This window comes from Varroa jacobsoni, unplaced genomic scaffold (genome assembly GCF_002532875.2).
Source record: "Varroa jacobsoni isolate VJ856 unplaced genomic scaffold, vjacob_1.0 scaffold_315, whole genome shotgun sequence".
NCBI lineage: Eukaryota > Metazoa > Arthropoda > Arachnida > Mesostigmata > Varroidae > Varroa > Varroa jacobsoni.
In genome coordinates this window covers 14,088-32,543 of record NW_019213217.1, presented here as the reverse complement: position 1 = coordinate 32,543, position 18,456 = coordinate 14,088, and the positions used below count along the sequence as shown (strand labels likewise).

The window sequence follows — 18,456 nt, the reverse complement described above, 5'->3', positions numbered from 1 at the left end:
GTGGTGGGCAGCATCAGGCTCCCTATTGGCTTTTCTTCTTTAATTTTTCGTCACCACTGCCACCGTGGTCGTTTTTGCCACGATAGGCGTCAATCTGTTGCTTCCTCCCGTCTGGCGCCGTTATTGTTGCCGTAAAAAAGCACAAGGTTGTCGAAGGTCAGAGACAAAACAGAAAACTATGAAGGGGAGACAATAGTTGCCACGCAATGGCGGCAGCAGCCGATGCCTTGGTGCCGCCATTGCGAACGAGGCAGCCACAGAAGACAAACAAAAGATGGACTACGACTGCTGAAATCGAGACGATAGACACACGATGATAAGAGGCAAAAGAATGAAAAGAGAAAGGCTGGGTGTGCAAGGGAGGTGGAAAATCAACGAAACAGCGAGAGAGAAGGGGCCAAAACGAGAGATCGAACGTCCGAGTAAAGGGCGAAGACGAGCCGAGCAGGCAACAGCCAACACGAGGGGCAAAACTAAGCGTCGGGCACTATGTACGAATGCTATTAGGCAAAATCGGCGTCGTAAGTACATAAACGAACACATGGGCGGGCGGGCAGACGGCAACAGACGATATATGTTCAAAAAGTTTTTATATTCTACTGCTGCTGCGTCCGTGACGAGCAGCGTGGAGGCATCCTGTGTCGTTCTTTAGACGAACGAGAAGGTGTAAGGGAAACAGGGGGGCTTATATTGCGTTGTGGCCTGATGGGTAAATTCGTTAGTGACTATCATAATGATTATAATGTTAATCGTAGTGTTCCAGTGTTCCATCTTCTCGTGGTTATAAGACAACAGTGAAACTCTACATTAGGATAACAGCAAAGAAATGGTAGATCAGCAATGAAAAACAGGGTCTGCCAAATTTTCAATCATGATCATTGTCCTTTCTAGCATCATTTTTTACATCCTTTTAAGTAGTTCGTCATGACAGCTAAGGTACTAATGTAGCACCAATAACAGAGGTAAACGTATTGCTCGTAAATGAAAAAATACAAACAGTTTAGTGCTATATGATTAAATAGGTAACAAGAAATAAAGGCTACTTTTTCCTATATCGGTCTAACGCTTCTCAGAGGCTCAGATAAGACGCCCCATAAAACAATTACCGATGCGGCCACAAAATTTTCGAAATACTTCGTCTTCGCCGCGCTGTTGTTGTTGCTGCTTTTTAGCCTTCCAGTGACCAACTCCGTACAGTTTAAAATAGGATAGCGTTAAGTGCTGAAGGGTTGACAAGCTGCGCCTTTGAAATAGGGCTAGCCAGACAGATTATTGGCCGCGGAACTAATCTTGTTCGGGCATTTTTTGTCTTCCACAATTGACTGCATGTTTCAGCAAACGTAAAGAATGTGGTAAGCCGGATGCCAAAATTCTACTTTCTGTTGTGTTCGCTACTTGATTTAACGGCTACTTCAAAGTATCTTTTGAATGAACATCATCGTTGTGCCATTTATCTTCTGCCGTGTGCACTGTCATTTGTATTCTATGTCATCGCGAAGTTAGAAATGAGACTTCGTTTTGAAAGGCTACAAAGCTCTCGATTAGGCCTGGAAAGACAATCAAGAAAATCCGCGTTCTAAAGGTCTTATTAGTGAAGCTAATTATTATAGATCATATGAAATGGATTTGGCACCGTTTATCAGCGAACGTGTATTGGGGATTTGCGACACCGGACAAGTTGGCACCACTACAAATCTCAGCAGAAACGATCGTTTTAAGCCTCTCTAATTAGATTATATGATTCTGCGTGTTATAGGCTGCGATGAAAGTGGAAATCTAGCATTAGGGACCAAAGAATACTTTATCAATTGAACATTAATTACCACCGAGAGATGTAATAACAAATCGACGTCCGAGTATAGTTGCCATAATTAAAGTGCAGAAACGTCACGTTCTTATTTGATTTACGCATTTGTTACAGTCAACCTACTTCGCGTGAGATCTTAGCGTAATCTCACCCATCAAGTTACCTAAACGCTAAATATCTGTTCTGACACATCGGAACAACGGCAGATGCAAAATATCATCAGAGGAACGTAAACACACATAGCTCTATTGCGTTTTTCGTATAGCAGCTTATCTTACTTTGGGCTCATGTAGCCTGTAACGGACGTAACTTTTGCCTTTTGTCAAACGCGGGCCTATCTTGCATACATAGAAAAAGAGTACAACGAAAGGCATTGTCGCCTCCTGACTACGATGGGAAACGTCTTGTATTGAAATCGTGAGACGCAGACAGTCCGCAGCTCGACATAGGACATTGTCTGCCGCCATCTGGATAATGTTTCGTGCCCTTATCGACCACCGATAAGTATGCAAACCACTATGTCAGTGATCACGTACAAATAAAAAGGAATCCATTATGACTGTTGAACGATGTTTTAAAATTAATCATTTAGCACATACAGCCGATTGCGGGTTATCGAGACGAGCAATCATGTAAATTCGTTGAAAATCAAATTATGCTTCACATACTAAATACATATATAATGCTTCATTAAAATAAACTTCGTTTCACCTAATTCAAACACAACTGGATTTATGGTTAAAATTTACATTATAGCCTGTCTATTTGCAAGTGAAGTATATCGAAGCCAATCTTTAACAACGTTTGTTTGTTCCGAGGTGTACTACGGCGATATAACGTGTTTTCTATCTGTATATATATATATAGTTTTGCCTGCCATATTATCTAATTTTTTAAGTAAAAATATTCCGTTTGGGGGGGGGGGGGTGTCTTGTCCCTTCCATAATGACCATCGAAACACATTGCGATTTTCTCATTACTGGGTTATTGTTTAATGAACGTACAAATACCAGAACCAAGCGTTAAGCAACATCTTGAGAGATGGATTCTTCATTTCCGCTCTCGAAAGTAGATACCATAAAGATGGAACTCGATTGCTTATTATATTAACGTATTGCCGTACCAGCTTGGAGCGTCATACCCAACAAGACCATACCCCCACGTCGACGTCTGACGGCCATTCTCCTCCAAGAAAGGCTGTTTTTAGTGTATTATGTACACGCATTACATAATATCATTATTGTAAATAACTATATTTTTACAACATTTCTCATCGTCATGTTATATCATCGGTTGTTTTCTAGGCGATAAAATACGGGCCTCATAACGAGTGTAGAAAATTTCGCTGAATAGTTAGCAACGCTCTGGGTGATTTGAGCGGTGCTTCGTATAGGATAGTGATTCTGTAAGCGCGCACGCACACCCGACCCTGAAGGAACGACCGAGCCGCTAGTGGCAACACTCATTCACTTTTTTGTATTGGGCCACCAGAAAATAAAAAAAAAAACACTATTAAAGTGCTTTCTTTACGCAAGTACAATATTATTATTATTATTATTATTATTATTATTATTATAGCAAAGATCGTCTAAAAATAGAAATCGTCGAACGGAATTAAGAGTCGCGAAATACACGACGACGGGACTAGCGAAACAACAGCAGTTGCACAATGAGCACGATGTTCATGCTGGAGTGCTGGCAACATGAATGCTATTTGAAACAACGTTAATTATATAAAAACGGTAATTATAATATAGTAACGTATATGCTAAATTAGAAAATAGCCTATATAGCGACAAGTGTATGGACAAAATGAAAGCTGTTTTCGATGAATCAGCGTCTATTGACACATTTAATATGTTACCACAAAAGAAACATTGCCTATGCGAAACCACAACCGTTATTATTATTGCTAGTACTGGTTTTAGACTTTCTGGCAGTGCGATGATTCTATATACCCGTATTAGCAGAACGGTACTGGCTTTTGAGTGTCTGTTTAATCAACAGAATCGGTCAAGTCAAAAGGTTCAATAACCCAACTTGGGTTCAAGTACACAGACTGAGCTCTCAAGATCGATAAAAGCCCTATTATTGATATGAGTGGATTCACATTATCAGATTTTAATATATTTTAAATTAAGCGTATACCATTATGATCAAAGCTGTGCCAACTGGGAAACTGGGTGACATCACAGAAAATTGTATTTCCTTTTAGAACGATCAAAATGAAACCTTATGCAGGTCGTGCTGATGTTCCTCCTTTCCGGAGGTAGGTTCACCTAAACGCGTGAATATTTTATGCACAACAAAGCATATATAAATACTTTTACCTATAGCATTTTCAGGCATAATGCGAACGAAACATGTACGTGTTTGATCTTCCGCGTGCCATAACTGCACGCGCCCACGGTCTAACGAAATATCTTCACCTTCGAAGATAAACATTTAGTTCAACTCATGCCCCATACCGAACTCCTGGAGATTGTTTCTGGTCGCATGCAGCTACGGTTATAGTCTCTATAGTTTTTTTCACAAGGAAGTAACTAATTTCTGTCTTGTGTATATTTACACTTTTCCAATTTAATCATTCGACAATTCAGTATACGCGAAGACTGCACAGACAAGACAAAGCGCACTTTTCCTTGCAAAAACCAACGAAAGCCAAGCACAAGACGCTTTCGTTCATAACAGTAATGACTCAAATACTCCTGAGTGCCTACGTAAAGCTATCGCGATACTACCTTAGGCGCTATGGGCCAACCTAAAATGGCTTTCGTCTGTTGTAGATGGTGCTTGATTCGTGTTAAGCTTAGTCTAAAGGACGTCATGCACAAAGTGGCAGCTTTAACCGCTCCTATGAACGGACTGCTGTTTAAATCACACAATGAAAAATAGCCCGAATTTTCAAATGCTCAACAATTCATTAGATAAAAATTATCGTGGGGCATTATTCCTGCGACATTTAGAATTTTTGTAGTTTACTCATGTAGGTATTCATCTATAATAATAAAGCACACCACCCAATGGCTATTGGGTGGTGTGCTTTTAACAGTGTCCATTCGTGGAGTTATAAACAAGGTCCATCTACCTACATAGTAGTTTTTTTATGTGGTAGTAGTGGGGTGATTCACCTCTGAACTTTGATAACTTTACCTAGTTGCGACGGGTGAGTACGACCTATCTTTAATGATAGAACATGTTCTCAGTTATTGCTATCACCGTCATTATGTTATATCATTATTTTTATTAATACCCAGCTGTTTTTTTTTTTTATATTCTACGTTTTGTTTTCCAGTATTTTTCATTTACTTTCTTCAATGTGAACTTTGAACTTTTATTAATTTAGGCTTTTGAAAAACAAATGTCCACGGGGACAAAAGTCTGGGGATATTAAGAGATGCTTTACGAATGCGCGGTCTACGGGATTTACAGCCACGTTATGAACTCATGTCCTACGTTATTTAAGGACCTACATTTAATGATATAGCAGGAAGTATTCTACCGAGAATTTCTATGCTGCAGAAGGAGACAGTTATTAAAATCGAACGTGTATACTGGATCCAATTGCCATTTAGGAGCAATTATTGTTATTAGTATTAGCGCGCTGAAGGTCTTTCTAATACAACGTATCGTATGGTGCACTCCCACTATATGCTGACTTCAGTCGTCGAATCTTCCACGCTCCCTCTGTTCGTTTGGCAGTGTTGCCTCGCTTCAGCGTCTGTAGGTTCAAGTTGGCTATTGGGGCATGAAGAAACCCAAGGGAGCTAGTTCTTCTTTCGAGCTCTCAAGAGGCAGATAACTGTCCCGCTCCTGATGTAATGGCGGGCGAATGTGTTATGTGACCACGAAGCGTTCGCTGTCCCGGTTTCTGTAGTTTTTCCTATTGGGGCAACTGCGGTCGCCCTCGTTATCGTTCGGCAGATTTTCCGATGACGCGATGTTGCTAGCTGCTACCGCGGACGTTAAGCGACTCCTATCCATGGCTGTAACAGCGTAGAATGTTGACAATGATAGTCATCATCGTCGTCAGCGGCGGCATAATCACCGCCATCTTTATCCTAATGCCTGCTCACGTTGGAAGTGTCCTCAGCGATCGGCCGTCAGCATTGCAGAAGCGCCATCGAGACAAACCCGAAGTCAATATAGGAGCGTGTGGTAACTGGCAGTTTCGCACAGCTGCTGCTGCTGCTGCTGCTGTTGTTGTTGTTAGACGGACAGACAGCCGGAGACAACAAACAGACTTCTACAACAGATAAAAGGAGGAAAAAATGAAAAAAGAAAATAACGAATCGGAAGTTTCCGCCTTCTTAGAGCACCTCGCTTTCTGACGCGTAGTCGTCTTTATAGTGCAATATAGTATATACACACGCATATCTATATGTATATATAGATATAAGTGTATATATATATATATATATATATATCTAACCACCAGTAGCTGTCGCAGTGGCGGCGCTGTCTATTAGAACAGACAGAGAGAAGGGGTTGCCTCTTCTGCATGGGATTCTCTCCCCCGGCTGTTCCTCTCGCCCCGTGTCCGGACGGTTAGACAAATTCAACAGCGTAGATCAGCAAAGAAAGCAGCCAACAAAAAGCAAGTTTTTTTTACAGCAGCCACACCGTCACAACAGAGGGTAAAAGAAAGGTGTACGCACGGCGTACTGTTGCCATACGCTACGGATATTAGTACCATCAGAGTCCTCACCGTTACCACGAGCAGTGAAGCGGCCGTTAAGTAAAGACGGTGATACATACACAGACAGACAGAAGATTCGAATAATCGAGTACGCGGACCGACGGACAAGCAGTAGGCACTAGTGTATATTTGCTCGTTGGGCCAATTTTCGCCCCTTTTCCATTGCCGTCGTTTGGCTGGTTAGTTGATAACTTCGCGCTTCAGCCTACTTGCAATAAGAAGTTGTCGTCGCCGCCGCCGCCGCCGCCGCCGCGATCATCGTCGTCGGTTCGAACAAGAACGGAGATGACAAGAGTTCTTTTTGCTATGAATATCGAGTTGTGACACTCGGTGTGGTTTTGTCTAGTTTGGCTGTGAAATGAATACGAATTGATAATATGCTTGAGTAATAATACGGATTCTGTATACGTGTGTGAATTTGCTAATGCGCGTGACTTGCATCAGGACCGCAGCAGACGGCCTGTTCGATTTTTTGGCTAGCACTGCTGAGAAATTTTGCATATGATAACATTAGAAAAGTACAAGATGTTGCTATCGTTGAACGCGTGAAAAAGAACTGGATTTTGAAGCTCATTTGAATAGAAGCATTTATGATAAGTGCAGAATACAATTTGTCCAGTGGCGGCGGGACTGAAAAATGACGTAAGGCGAAAAGTTTGTTAAGAAACGCCCACGGATAAAAATTTCGTATAAAATTTGCGAATGGGTTCAGTGTTTATCTGTTGTGCGTCGATAATGATACAGATGCGATGAAAGAATATTATTCTGTAGGAGCTCTACAAAGGTATATGCACCTTGCACGTACTACTGACGTGACACCCGAAATCCGTGTCGTAAGTTGCGTAATGTAATGAATAAAAACTCACGTATTAGAGTATTTTCCGATAGCAATAACAATAACCAGGGAGGTTCTCATAGGGAAAACTTCGCTCTCAGAAAAGTACCTAATTAATGTATGAAGTGTTCATATAATTTCGGACAACATACGAGATATATGATAAAATCGACGGACATCTGAAATCTTCGTGTGTTACTCTCTATGTAACATCGGCGCTTGATAGAACAATTCAAATTGCGGGTCGGTGCGGAAAAACAACAGAAGGGCCTAGTCAATTGTCGCTGGGGTTATTGCAAGACGAATGCGGGCTTCTCTCGGGGGCTATGACTTGAGTTCTTCTTCGGTGTGTGGGCAAACCAATTTCTCACAACATGTCGCCATTTCTTGAAATAATTTGGATCGGCTAAAATTGCACCGTGGAGAGTTTTTCCATGTTCTTCATCTGTCTTCCGATCTGCAAACTGCAACAGATACACAAGTCGCCGATCGAACAATTTCGAAGCATAATGGTTTGTTTGCTGATATAATCGATATTCCTTCTCTATTTGAGAGAACTTTTGACTGCATTATTGATCACTGGCTAAGAGCGATGTTAGATCCTTTCAATGGGTCCTGAGTATTTTTGGGAGCTTCCGTTTGGCTGCATGATTCCCAATTTGTCGACAGGTCCCACGAAAATTATTGGGAAATTCTGTAAAGGAACTTTTTGTCCACCATGAATCAAACCGCAGGGCTTGTTTTTCGAAGAAGAATGGTTCTGTGTGAGAAAAGTAGAATTATTGTATAGACATTAATGCTGAACAAAAAGCAAACCTATTGAATTTTAGAGGAGTCATTATGCAGATATCGGATGCATCGTGTGCTGCTCTTTGTTGCGTTTCTATCAAACGCGCAGAGACAACATGAATTGCAAATGCATTGCGCCTGTGAACGCCGTTGCTTCTTTGTGGCGTCGTGATAACTGTGCAAAGTTGATGCTTAGCCTATACAAAAGCATAAATCTTATTAGAGATTAGAAATGTATGGAAGAGAAATGAGATAGATGACGTTGACGCATAGAAGAGCCTTCTTGGTATTTAGGTGAAATAGTACGTTTTCAGATACTAGCAGACTAAAAAGACAAAAAGTTAGGTCATAATAGCCACTGTTGTGTTGACAAGTTTATAGAAGTTCGTTAGGTGGATGAACTACTTTTTCGCATACAATAGAAAAGCTTCATGCTAGCTTTTATGGGCGATTCTGCTTTAATTTAAATCGGAAGACTATTTAAACAGACTTAAATTTTCACGTATTCTAATCTATATTCCATCCTCAATATTCTCTATACAGGTTTTGACGTACGTACCTTCTAAACATGCACTGGCACTTTAAGAGATATTCATTCACTACCTTTAGACACAATTATATACAATGTATGTCGCAAGCTGGCTAATAACAGCTGCGTACCCAACTAAATAATGTGTATATGCCTAAGTAAAACTGTGTTTGGATCTTTTCGAAAATCAGCTGAGCGTTGTTGTTGTTGTCAGGATTTTACGGGACATGGATATAAGCTCAGCAATTACACTTCCTATTTACACTCGGCTCGTCATCTGTAATTGGTGGTGCACCTATTCATGTATATATATCTACTTATGTGTGGCAACTCCGTGTGTTTTCCCTTCAATTTGCCAATATCAACGAGTGGCAAAACTTGTGATATTTGCTTGCCCACTCGGTCGTTGTTACTACTATCGATGTTGCTTTATTGCTATATGTCTAAGGCAACATCTGCTTGTTCTGCTAGACTAGACTACTTTTCAATAACTTTAACAAAATGCCTTATTTATCACAGTCTACATTGTCATGCTTCGATACAATATCATCGTCATTGCCACACAAGCGGAAATTGATCAGCAGTTGTTTTGACTTTCTCGTTTTGATTAGCCAACGAGCCTAGAGCCATTGTACAGCTGCTGTCACTATTGATGCGTATCGGTATACGACAACGGCTAATGCTAAATGAGTTCCTCATCAGATGGATGCAGGAGCTGGCAGTGCTAATTAATAACCTGAACAACAGCCAATGGCAACAACAACAACAACAACCTAAGCCGTCCCAGCAGTAACAGTGCGGCTACCGCACAGAAACGACCGGCCTCCTGCGGTGTACAAACTAGCACCAGCGCCGTCTTTGTTGTTGTTGTTGTTGTTGTCGTCGCTGTCGCTGTCGTTGTCGTCTGCTACGCTGTCGCGTTTTTATCCTACGACTTCGATCAATTGTTCTTAATGTATTGTATTATATCGACACGTGGCACCGAACTGTATTTGGTTGTTTGGAACTCTTTTTTCGAACCCATTAACCCTATAGTCTCTACGAAAAAGTCAGCTCTCGGCAAGCCGCTAGTATAAGATCTTGAATATTTTCAATACATATTTTGCACCCATTAGTGGAAGCCTCTCCTTTATACAGAAGAAAAAATCAATAGTTTTCAAATTTGAGTATTTGGAGCGGATTATTCGACAATCAAAACAATCAACGAGAGGACGATTTCGGGTGGAAAAACAATAGATCCGTTTTACTTATCGAATGATTCGTAATGGCATTGAAACGATATTGGATCGTGTATCGCTCATACAACAAAACTATAATAACGTAACTTGTCAAATATTTAACATTGCGACTACCCGAGTAATAGTAGTAAAGTGAGCTGACCAATAATAAAAAAAAAATAATAATAATATAATGCAGCTTGACACAAAGCCTACTGCTACTGCTTAATTTTGAAACGGTCCATTGTATCGGTCTTCAGTATAAAGTGAAAATATAAAATTCAAGCCAACATCCGATCGGAGCGAGTCCCATTAGAAGCCAATAGAAGTCCAATTAGAAGCCATTACAGAAGTCACAAATGCAGAGGGTATCCTCGCAGTTATCCGATTTTGTTTCGCCGGGTGAATGAAACGCTATGCAACCCCGCTTCCAATAAAGGCGCTATCCAACTGTAGCGTCGGCCGTTCACATGACCCACAGTCTGCTCACTATAACGTGTTCGGTCAGCAGTTTGTCTTCATTAAACTGTGGAGAGAGTATCTCGCAGGGGTTAGCGGTTGAAGCCGGCTCTCGGGGGCCCTTAGGGTTCAGCAGATCGTTTGCCCTTCCTATTTAACGAAGACCAAATCAGTTCATCTGCATCCCAGAACCTAAACATCTATACTGATATTCTTCGCCAGCGCGAGCAAAACACGAAATCAATTAATAGTTCTTTGTGGTAAAGTTGAAAATACAAAAGATGTTGATTTTACGTAATTACGCCTTGAACCGTGTGTTCAATGGCTTAATACTTCACACTGTAGTTTGCCATTTGCCAGGACGTTTAGTGGAAGCGCAAGAGAGATATTTTAGGCCCCGTAGCCTTAGACGCATACGCGAGGTTGCCTAAAATTTTCATGGTAACGATTACGGTAGCCCATCAATGTTAAGACCACATTGACGACATTCAGATATGAGGCAAGAAATCTAAATATAAAAGCGAGTGATAATAATATCATCGACTTGTTTCTGTAATCGATATTAAAAAACACTTGATATCGGATGAATGAAGTTCAAGCGTAGTAGTTTTCAAGCGACAATGAAAAGATTTTTTTTTTTTTTTTAAATACGTTAGTTGGGCATTCTGTATCCTTTGACGCATAGAAATATAACTTCTCGACAGTCGAAATAGGTTTTTACCTTGTAAAAGACAAGCTACATTTGAGAAAAATACTGCTTATCAATCCATTATTTCTTACCAGGCATATCAACGTAGCAGTATGCATTAAAGTATCGGTTAGTCTCTCTAAGTTTTTTCAAAAATTAAAAAAGGTTGACATCTTGAAATTTCTGGAGCTTCTCACATCTTAGCCCGCAACGCAAATGCAATTAGGTACTGTAAGAGCTTCAGCGCCATTTGCATTGTAATTACAAAACAAGCCGTAATTTGCACTTCAATTGTAAACGTTATTTCCACATAGTTATCTCTGTTATTTGAAAAAAAAAGACAGGTCAAAAATATTGGACAAGTAAATGCCTCAGAAAAATTTGCTTTATAGCAGATTTCCTAAACAGGTTTATTTACCGATATGGAACATGTTGGCACATGAATATCTTGTTGTAGTAAATAATACTAATATATATATATGTGAGCCACCCAGCTCAAATTAGTAAATATTCAACAGATCGATCGTACTGATATCAGCATTTATTATATCTTATGTTGATCCATTGAGTTCTTTCTGCCGCAAAAACAATTGCACTGCGTCATATTCTACTCACAATATTAAAATGATGAAACAAACAATGAATACGTTCTATTGCGTAATACTTTGACATTAGTCGAACATGCAGTTACTCAGATTCTAATCTTACATAGGCACTCACGCATGGTTATCTATCTTGTGTTCCAATGAAAGTTGTCGACATAATCGTACGCTGTTCATGTCTTTCTGCTTGTACGCCGGCCTTTGGTGCTCTCTAAAGGACCGCGAGTAGAATGTGACGGCTGTACCCCTGCTCAAGATGTTGATCTAATCTGTAGAGTGAAACCCCTGACCTCATTACTACGATTGGTTATTCCCGGCCGCCGCGGGGGTCTGGAAAACGAATTATCTGACCACTTTCGCTTGGCAAATCTGGCGGCTCTTGAAGACAGCTCGTGGGTGTTTTGTCGCCCCACTGCAAGTCACACCCAACCTGCAGAATGGGGGACACAATCAATCTTCTCTTTAAAACCCATTCTGCCCAGGGCGGTACTGGTACCACCGAAAACCGGTACCCACGGCTATAGCTACAACCATAATGGTTATAACAACAAGCATCAACAGCACCATCATCATCAAGGTCACCAAATCCACTCGCTAGGAAACAATGGCTCACCACAAAATAATTCAGGTTCGTCGACAGAAGAACCCCGACGAACACGCTCCCGTCGCAGGCAGCGAAGTCCTGGACATCCGCAACAGAAACCCCAACATCCGCTCGTACGTCTAGTGAAGTATTACACATTCATCCTAACCTACTAAATAGATATGAGGTTCGATTAACTGCTGAATACGTCTGGCGCAAGGCGGCCTCCACTTGTACCACATTAGGATTTACGACAGACTTGAAAATACTGAAATTCATGTGAATAATAGTTAGAACATTAAATATTTTTTCTTTGATTCACGTTTGGTACTTAAGTTTTCGTGGGAGCCAGCCATCTCAAACAAACTGTGCGTAGGCTCAGATTCGAACCGTTAAGTTTAGTAGGAAAATACGTTACCCATTGCGCTTTCATAGGGACCGCTGACAGCAAGAGCTTTTCAAACAAAAAATTCACAAATAACATCGCACGCTCTTTCGATTTGGTGCTTAGCAGTTATCCAGCGTTGCTATGGTATAGTTAAGAGATTAATTATCGGAATATTTGACAACTGCCATTAGCGTCCTCCACAAACATGGAAGAAACAATTATAAACAGATAGGGATAAGATACGGGAGTGAAAGTCCTATTTTACTTTTCGACTAGTGTGCCATCTAAATGAGAGGGTCCTATTGTTGTGACAGTACTTATGGGAGTGGGGAAAACACCTCACTCATTTCACTGGCTCCGTTCAGTGCAATGCTGTGGTAATGGCGGCAGCGGCTACGAGAATGCGCAAACACTACGCTCAGGTCTAGTCAAGTCTTATACCTTATATGCTTGCATCTTTCTTCCAGGTAGTAGTACTTCGTTCTAGTTTATGTCCTGTCATTCATGTATTCGCAAGTGTTTCATTATGGTCATGTGCTTTTTATATACGTACGTCAGATCGTTATTAGGGAGAATAAATAACGGCTGATCGGTGAACTGAAAACCTTTACCGACAGCTTCCACCTAAGGCCACTCGGAAGCGGTATTTAAGGTGTAGTTTGTTATGACATCAACAATCTATACTAAAAGTTCCAAAATCCAAGCGAAAATACCGCACAGCGTACAAAGCTTTTTTTCTTAACTTAGCCTTCTCGATTAGTATTGTTTAATTACAGTGCTCTTTAAAATAAACCGCTTGATTATCTCTCATAGAGTGACGAGCCTCGTAAAATATTGTCCAACATATAAAAAAGTGTGCCAATCAAAAAAAGCGCATCTTCCTAAGTGACTTTTATGTTGCTGACAATTTTCATGCTTTGTGTGCTTGTGTAAAACGTAATCTCGATCTACAGGTCTAGTACAGAATGGCAGAATTGCAACTAAGGTCTACACGTTACAACAAGAAAAAGTGTTTTATAAAACTTAAAGCTTATACACAGAGCATATCTAGACATCACATAATAGCGTTTACTATCTGCCTTACTCAAGATGCCTGTCTGTCTGTCTATATGTCCATCTCACTTTGTGTACATGTATTAGCATATACTCGGTAAGGGGATGCTGGATTCAGCAGCGACGTGGATGAAATGTGCAGAACGCTTAGATGTCGTGACTGAGTCAGGGCTAAAAAGCAAGTGCCCCCAACCTAGTGACTCCTCCCATTCTCTGAGGTAGCAGACTCCTTTGGACTCTGCCGGGACTCCTGTCCTCCCGCTTGCTTGCGGCTGCTGCCGCTGCTGTTCATACAAAAGTTTATAGTGTTATAGAGGCAGTCTGTTGGTCTGAACTCTCTGACGGCTTGGTGTGTACGTTACCCATGTAAATCGTTGAAGTATCTCTAAGCTTGAACGACACCTATGTGGCAAGCGCCTCTTACTACTACCACTACTACTCTAGAGAAGAGGTCACAGGACGTAGCCTGCAGATCCTGTTTCGCATACCAGCTTATGCTTATGTTTGAATAATTTTTCAACTTTTTCTAGGACAAGACAAAGAACGCAGTTGGCGCAAAGAGTGGTTTCAAAACGAGTGTCCCACTTTACGAAGGCAACGGGCCTAACACCGGCAGTGTACTTACCCAATGGAGAGCACATCACTGGTTGTAATGTCGACGTTTCCTTCGACCCAGAAAGCTAACTCGCAAAATTTTCTTCGCCCGTTTCGTATTTTGGTATCGATCAGTTGAATGGGAAATATTTCTAAATATGTTACGTGAATTTTAGATGTGATATTAGGTGTTATACCCGTTCTCAAATTAATTGATATCAACACAGTTTTTTGAACAGGGAGCTTAGGAGTTTTATATGACCATGGTGCTTGAAACCGAATCATGCCTCAGGAGAACTCGGCCAATGATCTGTGTATCAATGTGACAAATAGTGTAGAGGATGTGCCCTCTGGCAAAAGCCCATGACGAGGGGTCATTGCTGAATGTAATTTTCGCCTCTTGAGCCAGTTAGCAATCAACTAGCCCCAAAGCTTGTCTATCTATTCGAACGTAACTAAACATGCTGTCTTCTTTATTATCATACTCCCCGTTGGTTATCTTACCGTTGGGCGAGGCAAATTTGGTGGTCGATAATATGTGTTTCCACGAACTGGTTTGCAATTCAGTCGACGAAATCAATCTTAACTTCTGCGACTGGATAGATCCTACAAAAATTTACGACTGTCTCTAAGGTCACTAGAGTATGATCGACCGCTGTTTTGGAGGGCAATCTCCCGTCAAAGAAAAAACTTGACTAAGATTTGCAGAACATGATCGGTCGTTCAGGCGTTCGTTTGCGCGCCATACACGTTCAGTATCTAACTGAACGCCGACGTACGCGCAACGCTAAACTGACAAGTGCAGCCTCTCAAGCCAAATACGACGATATCCTCCGCTTGTAATCGATGAAACAATAAAGGAATATGAAATCACTTCCTGAGGTCATCATTATAGAGCGCTTCACAAACATCCGAATGCTACTGGCTGTGTGATGTCAGCATTTTCTGCTAAACAATAGCAGGAATACCCGCTTGTGTCACCGTTCCTACCTGAATTTTCTAATAGGACAATCTACGGAGTCCCACCAGTCTGAAGCGTCAGAAGATAGCGACATTAAGCGCAGCAGCAATTTCAATGTTATAATACTTTTTGTGAGTACGGTTTTTGCTATCGTCAGGAGCTGCTACTTCTGTAGCTAACGGACTCTATTAGAGACGTCTGAACAATCTCTGCGTGCGTTTTCCAAACAAGGCGAATCTAATGTACGCACTGTGGCTGCTTCGTCTGTACTCGGGGCTTGGCCTGGCCTTTTGTCGAAAGACTGACGAAACAGCACAATATGCCCATTTTCTCCGAACTTATGTTGTTCTCCGATGCGCCGTCTATCGAGACCTTGTAAGTTGGATATTGTTGAGATAAATAGACGGTCACGCTATTTAAGGTGTGAGATAGTGAATGTGAACTATGTGCGCTCCTCATTATAGATATCAAGTTCCAGTAATTTATGACTATCAGGTGCGTCCTGCATCAAATAAATATATCCGCTATATCAAGCAAGCTATTCATTACGTAAGTGTGGTACGTACCTGAACAATGAGAAGGCAAACGTCCTGATTGACACGGAAGCATATCTGAGGTATCGATACATTACACAAAGTTGCGATATAAAGTAAATCAATTGCTGATTTGCTCATACAATGGATGTTATCGGCATCATACAACAAAAAAAAAAAAAGTTGTTATGAATTAGCGCAGTGGAAACCGAATATCAATTCAAAAATGGCGGCACTTGAAGTGTCTTTATCTGATAGTGCTCTAGGGAAAAATTGAAGCGTTATTGCAAGCGTTTCGGTATAATACATCAAAAATTGTTATCGTCATTTGAACTATGCCGTATATATATATCCAAAGGCTAATCTAAACAGTTACGAAAATTTCGAGCTGTTCTTTGGGTATAATCGTGCATCCTCACTAGGCGTCGACCCTCGTGAATATTATTCCAGTATCTAGCCACTCAGTCCTCAGAAGCCATCAACGTTGTATCAGTTGATTGATTATAAATAGTAAATGATGAACCCTAGCGGTTTGTCTAAAATAGATTAATGTTGTATATTGTTGTATAGTAATAATAAGTATTGTAAAAGTATAGTTAATGTGTATATTTATTATTATGATGCCTTGCAGGGTGGGGACGACGAGCAGGAAGAGCTACGAATCCGTTTCGAAGCCGAAGGTCTCCGTTCTGATGAATTAACCGACGCCAAGAAGCTCGTCACTGTGTGGCGATGGCTTGTGGACTCCGAAACTAATGTCAGCTCGTTACGAAATCAGCTGGACAAACTGCACAAGCAACAGAGCGCCGAGATGAAGGTCAATTATAAATAATAAAATCATAAATACTATTTGATCGCATATAGAATATATATATATATATAAGTTCTTGACAAACCACTATATCCAATAGTAGCTACAAAAAGGGCCTCCTCATAAATTAAATCCAGTTATTTTTCTATGAGCGAAAATTTCGTGTTCACATTTCAACAAAACATCACTGCAACTACGGGACACTGCGTGCACATGTTAAGCACCCTTCCTACAAATCGTAAACGGAGCTTCGATCTGATGGTTATCGAAGGACTTATATTAGGCTAATCCGAGAACACATTATAGACGGATCAATTAATTCTTAGACAAATACAATTCTAATGGCTAGGTTCACGTTTGGCCTTTTCTCACCAGGAAGTGGAATCTTACATCGAACACATCCAGTCGCTGTTCGAGGAAAAGGTTTCACGCGTGCAATTCGACAATCGCGCCCTCCGACGAGAGTTGGAGCAACGCGGAGGCACGAGCGAAGGACAGGTGACGCACATCAGGCGGCTGCTGCAGCAGCATTGCGGACTCGGCGGTACTCCGACGAGCACTGCTTCGACAGCAATTACCGGAACGACTAATACCAATTCGAGCTGTCACAATGGATCGGCCTCGGCTAATGATATGGGGGCCATCGGTGCTACAACAGGCCAAGCTCTTCATCACCATGACAATAGCCCGAATGCCATTCTCAACAACACAGCTACACTCAATGATCAGATGACACTCGTGGAGCAGGTTCGAGCAGAAAATTTCTACGATTGCATCTGGGTGGAACAGGGTGTTCAACAACAAGTACTTTGCGATTCGAATATCATTTCGCGCTTTGCGGCGGCCTACATATGACCAATAAGCAAATAAAATACTAGTATTCATATAGGGAAGTAAAGTACTGAATAAGACGAGTAAGAAGACGTCTGAGCCGAAAACATTTGTATATTGCCACACACTGGGATATACTGGCGGTTTAATCTGTTTGTCGTAGTTTACTGAAAATGAAAATTTATAAGAGCTTCAATTGAGTAAAAAATCCTATGTGCTCGTCCGGGCAACATCATTTTCTACATGAGCATTGATAAATAACGTTGTCACACGACCAATTATATGTATGTGTAAGTGAATGAACGAATCACCGCCAGAGCTAATTTAAACAGAGTCTATCAGCTATTGAGGTACCGACGGGGAAGTCGGTAATGAAAACTTCTTAGTTCGCGTTATATGTGGGCGTTGCATGACTTGAACTTTCATTGGACTGCAACTCATTGAGCTCCATATAAAATGTAAGCGAAATACATTTTGATGGATTTGCGCATATTAACAATCTTTGGACAAACCGACTTGCATATCACAGTCGGACGCGTCCCTTTAAAACTTTGTCATAGGAAAAAACTTGCAAGTCTTAGTTTATACAAGAATCGAAGATAAACATTTACCTATATTAAAGAGTGTATCAAATATTTGTTTACGTCAAGCACTATTCTCTATAATCAATTCATAAATTCATAGATTCTAGACGTCAATGTCACTTTTTTTTTTTTTTTTTTTTTTTTTTTTTATAGCTCATGAGATGCGTGATGAAATAACATCCACATATATTATATATTATCCTTTTTGCATTTGCCTCAAATTTCATTAGATCGCATTCATCTTGGCTGAGCGCGATCGGCTAAAAGACCAGTTAGAAAGGCAGCGTGAGCGTGAATTACGTCTCGAGGAAAATCGAAAGCTGTATAACAATCTCCCACAGAGCATGAAGCTATCCGCTTCACACATCAGCAGCAGCACCGTTGACGGAAACATCTCCGACCATGATAGCCTGTACGTACGTTTATAGAAAAACGATGTTAACCATATTACTATTAGATTAGATATGCTCAGTGTTTAGAATACGTTAACGTC

General features: G+C 40.9%; 1 protein-coding gene and 1 long non-coding RNA gene across 8 annotated transcripts in view; one reads left to right on the top strand and one right to left on the bottom strand.

Annotated features, from left to right (window-relative positions):
* The window catches only part of LOC111259280 (uncharacterized), an 82,605-nt gene that overhangs the window by 51,599 nt on the left and 12,550 nt on the right, over positions 1-18,456 (top strand). For 3 of the 7 annotated variants that reach the window (XM_086967827.1, XM_086967826.1, XM_086967825.1), the window contains exons 2-4: positions 16,369-16,554; positions 16,924-17,295; positions 18,194-18,375. In XM_086967827.1, coding sequence (XP_086823953.1) covers positions 16,369-16,554; positions 16,924-17,295; positions 18,194-18,375 — 740 coding nt within the window. The other 4 variants (XM_086967828.1, XM_022831180.2, XM_086967829.1 and 1 more) reach the window with 4 other exon arrangements.
* On the bottom strand, positions 3,363-12,821 carry LOC147753666 (uncharacterized). Its single transcript, XR_015310513.1, has 3 exons — positions 12,627-12,821; positions 8,690-12,380; positions 3,363-6,053 (listed from the first exon to the last, which is right to left on the bottom strand). It is a non-coding gene; the product is annotated as an uncharacterized LOC147753666 (long non-coding RNA).